Below are 12,495 nucleotides of genomic sequence, written 5' to 3' on the forward strand. Positions count from 1 at the left end.
CTCACAAGAGTGAGAGAACCATTTAAAGAAGCCATTGTGTTTTGAAAGACATCCATTCATCCTCTTGCCAGTAATTTATCTATGAAAATATAGATAATTTCTTGAAATAATTTGTAGGGAAAAAAGCAAGATGCCTGCCTTCTGTTTCCTTCCTTCTTCCCTTTCTTTTCTCCTTCCCTCCTTCTTCCTTCCTTCCTTCCTTCCTTCCTTCCTTCCTTCCTTCCTTCTTTCCTTCCTTCCTTCATTTTTCCATTCTTTTTGTGGGAGTTATATAGTAGACTGGCCTGTCAACCTACATATTATATTTGAGCTCCACAAATTTCCATATGCATTACAACTTTCATTTATCAGCCCTCTCTCAATGATTCAAATGAAAGCATCCTGGCATGAAAACCTCTTACTCCCAGGCTATTTGTTAAAAATATCCCAAAAAGTATTTAAATTCTAATGTTCTCAAGCCATTTGAAAATTAGAAATTGTTTTTATAGACATAGTAATGCAGGAGTGTAGAGGATATAATTAAATATAACAAAAATATATCTTGTTAAGCCTAGAAAATGGATACCATCATTGGATTACCACCACTACAGGGTAGAGAACAGCCCCTGCTACCGAGTTAGGTTCTGAATGCATGATTTCTTTCCCTAACATTGGCTTTTCCAACCTACCATTTCATTTAAAAATAAAGCAAGGTGAGAGATATCATTGTTATCACTTTGGCAATTCTCCTCCCCTGCTAATTGCCGACATCCTGAATTCAGTGCATATTTTAAAACTCACTCAAGACTAGGCAGGCACCTGGCAATATTGTGTTGTTCACTTATTACATGAAGTGTGAACAGGAAAGCAGCATAATGAAGACACTATATTTATCAGAAGAGGTTTTCTTCTGAAGATTTTTACACGGGCCCAATGCCTTGGCTGCAACTTTGAATGAAATGTCTTGATTCTTTCTTCCTCATTCAAATAACGTTCAAAGTAAATGTTATTTAGTCACCAGCTTACCCCCATTGCAGCGCATAGAAATGTGTGAGATGTACATTTACGTACACGTCTAATCTCATAGCCTAAACTACGCCCCAGCCCTTTGATGGCAGGGGAATACTGGCATATTGACATTCGGTGTGCAATAAATACCAGTGTCTTTTGCCATCAACCAGAGGCCTAAATATCAGTCTATTGAAACTGTTAGCTTATATCTTCACTTTACTCCCATTCTTGTTGATAAAGACATGGACACTTGAGGCTTTATTCTGCTTCAGGATTTGATATAAACTCATACGTTAGGCTACATTAAAAGAATAGAGACTGGCCATCTGTTAATGCCTACGTTACGCTCTCCTGGGTCACGGAAACGGGTGTCGTTCCTCTTTGCACCACTGTTGTGATCAAGGGGTTGCTTTTGTTTGTTTTTGAGGAAACAGGAGTTCACACACAAACACTCAAGAAGCAGCACTGGCATAGGCCCACTTTGATCCCTTAGAGTGTCCTGAGTGTCCCTTTTCACAGAGCCATTTTCTCCTTTGCCAAGTTCCTTGGTTCCTTGCTTGGGATACACCAGTCATCAGCCTCAATGCTCATCTGATAATGTTTGAAGGCTGATTTGTTAAAGACGGGGAGTTTTTCTACAGACTCTGAAGATAAGGCCTGAAAGAAGACAGGGAAGAAAAATCAAACCAAAGAAGTTATTCATGGCATAATTTGTATTTGAAGTGATTATTCAAAATTACTCAAACATTCAAATATATCCCTTTGATTGATTCAGTAATAACACACCACAATCCATAGTATGCTAGGCGTGTATAAAAGAAAACTAAAAAAAGCAAATGTTATTTCTACCCTATAGGAGCTGAAACAGTATATACACAATTATAAATTGGGGAACAGAATTTGTATTCAATATTTACACATGCCCCTTGTTTGGATATTGCCGATGTGATAGAGCTGAATAGCAAAGCTCTTCTTTCTTTACAAAAACCTTTGTATCTGTGATAGAGCCCTAATCTGATACAATTAATTTATTAAAATCTGAGACTATAAATCTATGATCTCTTAATCTTTCCCAGTACTTTGAAGACTTTTGCTCATTTAAGAAATGAATACATTAACTATTTCAGGTAGTCAAAGTCCTCTTGGCAAATAATTCCCTTGCACAAAATGGGAGCCTGCAAGCTTAATGTTTTAGTCGCTAAAATCTGTAAATACATGTTCAGTCAAAACAGTTGGAAAATGATTAACGAATAAGGGCAGTGACCTTAACAAATAAATTGAGGCTTTATCAGAAATAGAAAAAAACATGTACCAAGTCTTAAAGTTTAATCAGGAAATGCCAGACATCCCACTGACAGCTTGTGAGCAGTTAGTTTTTCCTTCCCTGGATTTCTAATAAGGTCAGCTTAACGTCTTCGGTATGTTGACATCAGTTGTTTTCTAGGCTGGAACATTATTAGCATATACTCCCCACTATTCTCACAGATGCCAAAAGGTGTTGATTTTAAAAATTCACATGAGCATCTCCTCATTTGGAAGCTTGCATGCTTCTTGAGAAATAATTTTGCTTCACTTGAGGCAGGGAGCCTGGCCCCACTTCCAGTTTGGTAAGTTACCATAGTAAATTTTAAATTGTATATCTACACATACCAAACAGAAAATAAAATGACTTGTAGTCATCATTATTTGCATTAACTCAGTTTGGGGTATTTACTGTGGACCATGGAACTCGGGCCTGTAAAGGAGGCATTGTTTTTGGAACTATGATTGTTTCTATTGCATTTAAAGGATACCTTTAAGTAGATGATGGCATCTGTTCCATATCCTGACAAAGAGTAGAGATTCAGATCTCCTTGAAAGTACTTGGCATAGAGACGAGAAATCGGCAAGCCGTAACCAAAACCAGCCTAGAGGGGAAAAATCAGTTATTGGCAAAGAAGTGTACCTGATCACTGAAATACAAAATGGAGGGAGGAGTTATCCTCCCCGAAACTGATGTTCTAGAACCTAGATAAATATTTTCTGCTTCCAATCAGACACCTCCTGTAGAATTGTTTTACCATTTTCAGCTTTCTGTATCATTCTTCCTCAAACCCCCCATGCCCAATTTAACTAAACTGACTAACTTGACTAAACACATCCTTGTAATCCTTGCTTTACATTTAGAACTGAGTGGCTGGGATGAACTTAGTCATTTAATTGGTCTTACCAAAGGAGCATTCCGGGAATTATCCATCACAGGCGTTGGCGCAGTGGAGTATGTGTAACTAAAGAGGCGGTCGATGATCCTCAGGGGAACACCACCTCCTCTGTCTGAAATCTTAAGCAAACAAACAAGTCACCAAAGCTATACATTAAAAACAATGTGCATTTATCTATAGAAAAGTATTTTTTCCTTCATTTAAAAATCACCTGGTATACATGACTTTGATCTGTTGCTAAAAGCAGAGAGCTTGATTGTTACGGACACATTTTTACTTGTCTCAAGAGAGACTCAAAAGAAACGCAGAGAATTGTTACCTTAATTGTAAGGTCTTCTTTTCCCAAGACAACAATCACTTCAATTGGTGTAAGGGAAGGCCAATTTTCCTGGTGTTCAACTGTTGCTCTCATTGCATTCTAAGGAAATCAAAACCATAAGGAATTCAATGGCAGAAGAATGAGAAACAATAAATAACTGTTTTTTATGTTTAAAATAAAAGCAGCACAGAGGGCAATTCAAAGTTCCTATTTTTTTTTTAAGTTAGTAGTAAAACAGCTCTGTAAATAGCCATTTATGAATGTGTCATGCAGGATGTATAATGAAAAATATTCATTTACCATGTAATATAGCTCCTGGGAGTAATGTCTAATGGAAAAACAATTCTGCTAGCTGTCAACTTCTTATTTGTAAGCTTAATTTAAATGTAGAAATTGGTTTTTATAGTCCATTTCCTGGCTCTCTCTTTTTTGTCTTTCCATTACATTTTACATCCAAGCACCAAAGACTATTACATAACAAATGAACAGTGAATCATTGAACCAATTTATTGGCTTTTATAAAACTTGCTGGGAAAGGTTGTTACTATTTAAAAGGATAGTAAATAATTCTAAATTAAATTTCAATTTGCATTTGATTATCATCTTAACTTTTACCAATGATGGCAAAATAACTCTAGGAGTTGGACTATTCAATTTAAAAAAATAAATGAAATTAACGAAAAAAGCATCTTTTGGCCTTCAACAGAAGAAGAAATTCAAACAAGTTTTCAGACAAATGCATGAATCTCAGGCAGATAAAGTTTTGGTTTATTTCACCCATTTTCCTCTCTAACCTTTTTGTAGTACATTGCTTTCTGGTTTGTATATAATAGCAAGTTCTAATCATTAGCTGAAGTAAAAGAAAATAGATCAGATGTTTGTAGTACAATCGATACCTCATTGCACTAACATTAGAATAAGGTAGGAAACAGTGAGTCTGAGAAAAGCTGTAACATAATTAGAGGCAAATTTCACTTTTTTTAGGCTTCCTCCTCTTTCAGTCCAAGGGATTCTTGAAAAACATCACGGAACTTTTTTTCGGTGTGAGCACAGTTTTAATTTGATGTTAAAACCCAGGACAGGATTTGATCCATGGTACCTGGCTACCCCAGACCAGTAACATTCACATCCTTTGCGAGCTTGTTAGAAATGCAAATTCTCAGATATACAGAATCGCGATATCTGGGGCTGAGGCTAAGAATCTGTGTTTTAACAAGGTTTCCAGATGATTCTAATGCATACTGAAGTTTGAGAAGCACTGAACCACAGTCTTGCTATTGAAAGTGTGGAGTGTGGACCAGCAACATCACCTGTTGGCTTATTAAAAATTCTAAACCCCATAACAGTTCCACTGAATCAGAATTTGCATTTTTTTATCAGAAAAATTTTTTAATGTTTATTTTTGAGAGAGAGAGAGAGAGAGAGAGAGAGAGAGGGGCATAGAGAGAGAGAGAGGGAGACACAGCATCTGAAGCAGGCTCCGGGCTCTGAGATGTCAGCACAGAGCCCGACGCAGGGCTCTGACTCAGGGCTCTGACTCACGAACCGTGAGATCATGACCTGAGCCCAAGGATGCTTAACCAACTGAGCTACCCAGGCGCCCCCAAAATTTGCATTTTTAACAAAACCCCAGGTGATTCATATGCATGTTAAAGCTGATCATGGAAGGAACTGCCTTCCCTGCCTTCTGAGTATATTCCAGACTCAAGTTGGAGCCCTGCCATGTCTGGATTTGGAGCTGGAGTGTTCTGTGGGGGTGGAGGTAACAAGGCCTCATTCACTGGAACATTTACCCAATGACCTTCCTTAACAAATGCATGAATGATTAGGGCTTTGTTGGACACCTGAGAAAATAATAAGAACAGGGAGCACTAAAGACATCGTGAATCATATTGTGCATTCTCAAGTACGTTTTAATGTTACAATGAACTGCATGTGCCCTTTCAAACATTAACTGGAGCTTCCTTCTGCTAGGAGTACTGAATCATGTTCGGGAGAAGGCAGTGATGCTCCCATTGAGTGGGAAATGATAAAGGAAATAAAAATGTAACCTGTGAATTAAAAATAAAAAAACCCACAAAATTGAAATTATATTGTGAAGTGTCATACCTTGAATAGTTCAAAGAGCATATGATGAAGGTGAGAAGGTACATACACAATGTGAATTGGCTGGCCTGGAAATTTCCCTAGAAAAAATTTAAACTCATTTAAAATCAGCAAGCAAATATTTCATTAAAACAAACTTCCATATCTATGTGAATTAACAGATACCCCTTATTCTCAAGATTAGAATACTCCCCATCTTTCTGTACTCTGAAACTCTCCCCAAGAAGCTTCCCTCTTAAACAGTAAACACAACTGGCTTATTTTCAAAATGCTATTACAGTTGCTATCTTGTGCTCTATGATTAAGCTTTTGCATTTCTCTAACAATGTATAAAGTCAGATAAAGTGTGTCACAAGGGTGATTATGAAATTAGATTATGTAGATTATTTGTTTCTGCTTTCATAACTTTTGTACTGGGAAATTTCAGAGTTAAAATTATATGCATTTTAAGAAAGAAGAAAAAATAAATATGTCCATAGCATAACATTGAAATTAATGTTAACTATAATTTTCATATTTTATGGGAAACAGCATATCTGATTATTCTTGATCTTTATCACCCAAACATTAAATCTTACAGGCAAAATATGCTTACATTTCACCAAGAGGTTAAAGAAAACAGAGAAACAAAAACCTCATAATACTGTTTGAGAAGAAAAATAAAAGTATTATTCTCTGGTGTTCCAGGCCTTGGCAAAGTCTGAATCAGAAAACAGAAGGTCTGGCACAATTCCCTCTTTATTTGATCAAACAGTTCAAGCAGTTTATCTACAAGTATTATGCAACAGTGCTGTTAATGCTTAGAGGTATTTTTCAATCTTTATTTGTATTCCTATTTTTAATTCAGCAATTATATTTACATATCCCCAGTCCATAAGTTAGGGCACTTTTAATTCCAACAACTTAATTTTTACTGTTTTTCTTTAAGAAGCACCATGGGATAAGCTAAAAACAGAGCCTGACATTCATCATATTATCACTTCAAGGTAGGAAGACCCTGTCTTTTCAGGTGCCCTAGAGTTGAAGTCACTGAAGTATGCTTTGCTTCCAGAACAGTGGTGTATACTTATAGTGCAATTAAAATAATTTTATTTTTAATTTAAAAACATTTTTAAAAGAACATTTAACATGAGATCTACCTTCTTAAATATCTAAGCATACAACATATTATTGTTAACTATAGGCATGGTGTTGTACAGCAGATCTCTAGAACCTACTAATCTTATGTAACTGAGATTTTACACCCATTAAATAGCAACTCCCCATTTCCCCCAGCCCCCATTCTCTGACAACCACTATTCAACTCTCTGCCTCTCAGAGTTTGAATATTTTATATACCTCAGATAAGTGGAATCATACAGTATTTGGCCTTCTAGGACTAGCTTATTTCTTACAGTAAATTTAAAGTGTTTTTCCCCCCAATCTTATGAGTAACTTCTCCAGGAGGATACATCCACAACCAGTGGTTCCTCCTATTTCTGGCCTCCCCGACTCCTATATTCTGTAATAAGCTATCTTTTTGATCTAAGATACTGGAACTTTGTGGCTACTCTAAATCTTAAATTATTTGTTTAAACCATTCTTCTTTATGAATCAGCAGCAGCAACTGAATATACTCAATTGGAACTTTCCAGTTGAGATAAAGAGAACTGTGGCTTCAAAAAAGAAGCGTACAAATTCTAGACAAGTTCAGAAGGGAGAAAAGCAACACAGAAGTTGCTCTGTATTTACAAGAAGTAATCATACTGGGAGAGTAGTGAATTTTCTATAAATTAAAATATGTTTTATTTATAGCTTACCATTCACTTGTGTGAGTTTTAATTCTGGTGATGTTAAATAATACTGGTCACAAAGCATCTTTGAACATTCAAAGGCATCTGAAATAGAAGGTTTTTTTCATAATGATGAAATACACTTATGCCAAGTAAAATTTTCATGTAATCTTTTCATGTAATCTTTCATGTAGTTAGTTGTGTACTACCCTGTACCCTAAATATCTGAAATGTTCTTTAGAGTACGTGTTTATTTACCTGAAAAAACACCTTTTAAATATTTTATTGAAGAAAAAATTAAGGCAGTGGTTAAGTTATAGCTGTAGCAATAAGATTATGCCCACTTCGGAGATCAAACAAATACATAAGAATATGGAGATTAGCCATTCATGTTTGGATTTTTATAATTTTATAAATGAATGTTTAAACCCCTGACTTTCCAAAGCAAATGACCTTCATGACAGTATTTATAAAATATAAATGGAACACTCTGAATACAAATTCATTCACAAAGTCACCTTAACTATAGACATGTCAATCATATAGCATGTATTTTTAATCAGAGGAATACAGAAATCTAGAAATTACCTTGGACCACAGCTGCCACATCACAGTTTGGATCAATGCTTCCAATGTGACTTGGGTTTCCTGTCTGTGAGTCACTAAATATAAGAACTGTTGACAAATAAGAACAGTTGTTTTAAACATCAGGATAGTAATGATTAAAGCTACCGTTGTAAACGAATGTGAGCCCCCGAATAACAGAACATCTGGTTGGGGTCTAGCTTATATTCTACACCCATCTCCGTATGCCATGAACATGATGAACTAACTTACTGTGCTGGTTCATCAGCATCCGGGTAGAAATACGGTTCATATAAAATCGATCCAAGAAATACTGAAGATTTTGATTGGTGACTGGGTCAACTGTACAGGCATCTTTATATTCTATGATTCCTTGTGCCATTGTAGGAACCACATTGTGGTGTCTATTTCGAACTGTGATGAGAGTATCTACAAAACTAAGCCAAAACACATGAACAGTTAGTGAAAGTTCAAATAAGTTTCTTTCACTTATAGTCCTTAGATTATTTCAAAGAAAGCTAAAGCTTTTTGTAAGTACCCATCTAACAAACTCAAACGATAAAATGTTTGGATGAAGTTTTATTAAGGCTCTCGCTACAGATTCTTTGACTATGTAGAGGAAATAGTATCACAAACAGATTTATTTGGCTTCTAACTTACATGTAAACGTACCAGCTTTCTAGCTGGTGAATTCATTCTAAGAGTTCCTTATGCATTCTCTTTAAAAAATAATAATTAAAAAATAATTACTATGAAGGAGGATTCTAGAGTGCCATTGTGGAAAAAAACTTTTGAATTTTCTTGTCAGATTTATAAAAAGATTCTTCTTTCTTATTCTTATAGTCAGAAACTGTCAGTGACTCTGAAAGGAAGTGTCCAATCTCACATGACAATGACATTTATTAATATTATGCAATACTAAATCCACCTGCAAATGCCATCATCAGACTAAATTTAGAGTAAAAATAGAATTCCTTAAAAATAAAAAGTTCTCCGCACTTGTTCGTACTCAGCATCATTTTCAATGCTATCATTCTTTATAATTTTAAAAAACCAACAAGCCCAAACTTGTCATTTGTAAAGGGGAGATTATTTGTCATTCAGAGTTGTAGTTCCTTTAATTTATGTCTAAAAAAAAATCTTAGGAGTATGTCTGGAAATAGCCAAAGTTTTAGACTTTTATTCCAATGCATAGAACTTACTCTGATAATGCTTTCTGGTCCTCTGGGCTTTTCTCATGGAATTCTACCAAATCCATCAGGCTCTGGATATACCTATAAAGTGACAGGTGTGCTTTAAGTTTCAAAATTGAGCAGTCAGATACAAGTGGCTAACTCATTTCAAAATGACTTTCAAAAAGAGAAAGAACTATGTTTAAAATTAAAACTTTCGGGGCGCCTGGGTGGCTTGGTCGGTTAAGCCTCCTACTTCGGCTCAGGTCATGATCTCGCGGGTCCATGAGTTCGAGCCCCGCGTCGGGCTCTGTGCTGACAGCTCAGAGCCTGGAGCCTGTTTCAGATTCTGTGTCTCCCTCTGTCTCTCTGCCCCTCCCCCCATTCATGCTCTGTCTCTCTCTGTCTCAAAAATAAATAAAACATTAAAAAAAATTAAAAAAATAAATAAATAAAATTAAAACTTTCTTTCAAGACATCTGGAAAACAATATAACTAAAAAAAAATATGAAGCTGCAACTTTAACGTTCAACTTTCTAACGTAAAATTTATATTTCTTTAATCATTCCAAATCAGTAGTCAGTTTTTTGTTTTATCTGACAAATGTTTTCTTTTTCTATTGCATTTAGAAATAACTTTTTAAGGAAGACTTCCGTCCTATTTTTTCCCACTATATTCATTCATAGGTGAGTAGAAGTCATGAAAGTCAGTAAATACTACAGATTTAATAAGAGTTTCAAACGGTAATTTTTAATATGTGTTTCAGATTATAATTGCTTAATAATATAATATAATATAATATAATATAATATAATATAATATGCATTTCTTGAATCAATGAACAAAAAGCTGTGCAGTCAGTGGATTAGAGTGATATAAGGTGACTGTCTGCATACCTTGGTCCTGTTCTCTGAAAATCTTTTCCTTTGGGTGATTTACCCTCTCCAAGCCTCAGTATCCTTATCTTTAAAATGAGATGATAATAACACACTTACTAAGTGCTGCCTGTGTGCCAAGTACTGTTTTAAGTACTTTAACGAATTAGCTCATTTAATTTCATTCACATATTCCTTTGAAGCATATACTTTGTTTTCCTCTATCACAGATGGAGGAATTAAGGCATAGAGAATCCTGCAGAGGCAGGATTTGAACCCAAAGCCTGCTGTTAATCAGTTTGTAATTAACAAAGATTAGACCCTCTAAGTAGTAGTCATTCCTGTCTGTTTCTCAAGTAGGATTTCTTTTGCAATATCAAACCCTGTCTTTTATTATTTAAAATACAATTATATTGTGAAATTATGTACTTTTTCAGGATAAAATGTCTGTTTATAGCTATATAACTGTCCTTATGATAACTTACTCTGAATTACTAAAAAATCTTTACATCTTTCAAAAATAGTTACTGTTCAGACCACCCGTTTTCCAATTATGATGTTAATAAATTATAAGAATTCATACTCAGATACTTGTCTTCAAAACAGAGACTGTTTTGGAATGATTGACCACTTACCAGCTTTTAACTAATTGCACTGAAGAGGTATTGACTAATCGATCAGGGAGGATGTCAATTTCCTTCAGGATATTGGCTAGCCTCACAGGCAATTCTTGTCGCAAAAATGCAAAGGAAGTTCTTTCACATGCATTTTCAGAACCTGTAATAAATAACATTTATTTAGTTTTTGGAGAAAAGTAGGTCCAAATGATACATTTGAATAACATTAACTATCCAATATTGAACACACACACATCATACAATTATAGTTCACCCTCAGTTGGGTTATTATTTATAGGTAATTCAGAAGTAAGTATCTCTTTCTTCATTGTCTTTTTCTTTACTTTTTTTTTTAGATGACCAATATGAGAATTATTGTTTTCTTTTTTTGAAAGAGGATTAATTTCCATGAAGTCAGAATATACTGTAGCTCAGTCAACACCACTATGTTAACCAGACAACTTGGTTCAGAGAGTTCTAGATATGAAATTGGAGCAGAGGGATAAGACGGTGGATAAGAGTCATGATGTTTCCAGATTAGTATTAAATAATATCACATTTAAATCCTTGAAATTTTCTTCATAAGATTACTGCAGAAAGTTTGCAAACATTTTTGGCAGTAATGCAAATATATGGAAGAGACAAATTTGTCAGCAATGCAGAGATATGCATATACCCTGTGAACCGGTGGAAGGTGGTTAAGGGCTAAAATTTCAATTAATTTGAGGCTACTTTATAACATTAGGAATCTTCTCCAAAAAGTATTATGTTGTGGAGGAGGGGATAAAGTTTTTAATCCATTGTGAAATGGTGACTGAAAGCAAAAAGTATTTTGACTGGAAGGTTTGGACGGAAAGATGAGCTCAAACCATCCAGTATCAGCGGGTCAGCAAGTGGCCTTCACCTGTAGGCACAAACTGTCAGAAATAAGGCAGATCTAGGAAAGGGCAGGGTGCACAGGCGTCGAGGCTCCAGGGTTCAGCAGGATTGGGGACCCCAGTTATTTTAAGCAGTGAGCCCAGCCCTCCCTGCACAAGGGCTGAAAGTTAAGGCAGCTCCCCAACCCCAGCGCCCCCACCCAGCCCTACTTCCCAGCTCACCAAAGTCCAGGAGCTGCTTCATGGACAGTGGGGACGGACTGTAGCGCGAAAAATGCTCGACCTCGCGGGGCACCAGGCTGGCGCCGCTCAGCGAGCCGGCGCTGCGCATCACGAAGCGGGCCGCTTTCATCTTGATGCCCACCTTGCCTGGCGAGCGCTGGGGCTGGCTTAAGGGACGTAGACTGAGGAAAGCAAAATCAGGGACCGAGGAGGGGGCGGTGCGCCTCTAGGGAGAGAGGACTGGCTTGTGCACCTGGCCTGGGCTGAGTTTCGGGGGTGCTTCCGAGTGGAGGTGGCCGGCTGTGAGTCGGAGGAACAGAGAGCAGCTGGAGACTCAAGTTCGCGTTTGGCCACCACCCGCCGCCTCCCGTGGTTTTATTTGTGTCCCCACACGCTCCCCCCAATTCCAAAGGGGAGGAGTCACTGGGACTTGGAGACGCGTCCAGAACTGGGGCCGTGCCAATCAGCTCAGATAAAGAACTTTGGGCCCCACCCCCGGCCGCGGGGTCCTGTCGGTGGAGAGACCTGGCACCAGTACCCGAGGCTGTGAGGAGTAAGTGGGGGGAGGAGGAAAGGTGAAGCGGACATTTGGAGGTACTTGGGGTCAAGATCATCAGCCCCTTGGGACAGGGTCGCCGATCGCGTAGGCTGGGGACCCGCCCAGACTCGTCCTTGTTTACAAGTGGGAGGCTGTCTCAATGTCACACATTCTTGGCCAGAAACTATTTCCAAGAATCTGGACTCCGGGATGTGATTGG

At 37.2% G+C, this 12,495-nt stretch overlaps 1 protein-coding gene across 1 annotated transcript; it reads right to left on the reverse strand.

Moving 5' to 3' along the window:
• Positions 1–208: 208 nt before the first annotated feature.
• Positions 209–12,101, reverse strand: PDK4 (pyruvate dehydrogenase kinase 4). Its single transcript, XM_030307988.1, has 11 exons — positions 11,738–12,101; positions 10,656–10,797; positions 9,176–9,247; positions 8,226–8,410; positions 7,977–8,063; positions 7,416–7,493; positions 5,620–5,696; positions 3,511–3,609; positions 3,200–3,310; positions 2,784–2,897; positions 209–1,647 (listed from the first exon to the last, which is right to left on the reverse strand). Exons 1-11 carry the CDS (start codon positions 11,865–11,867, stop codon positions 1,504–1,506), a joined length of 1,239 nt encoding a protein of 412 aa, XP_030163848.1. The 5' UTR covers positions 11,868–12,101; the 3' UTR covers positions 209–1,503.
• Between the last annotated feature and the right edge of the window lie 394 nt (positions 12,102–12,495).

This window comes from Lynx canadensis, chromosome A2 (genome assembly GCF_007474595.2).
Source record: "Lynx canadensis isolate LIC74 chromosome A2, mLynCan4.pri.v2, whole genome shotgun sequence".
Lineage (NCBI taxonomy): Eukaryota > Metazoa > Chordata > Mammalia > Carnivora > Felidae > Lynx > Lynx canadensis.

Coding starts and splice junctions, on each gene's coding strand:
- PDK4 (XM_030307988.1), bottom strand. CDS start 11,867: ATGAAAGCGGCCCGCTTCGTGATGCGCAGCGCCGGCTCGCTGAGCGGC. Junction 8,064..8,225: donor GATGCTGATGAACCAGCACA/GTAAGTTAGTTC, acceptor ATTTGTCAACAG/TTCTTATATTTAGTGACTCA. Junction 1,648..2,783: donor ATGCCATCATCTACTTAAAG/GTATCCTTTAAA, acceptor GTCTTCTTTCAG/GCCTTATCTTCAGAGTCTGT.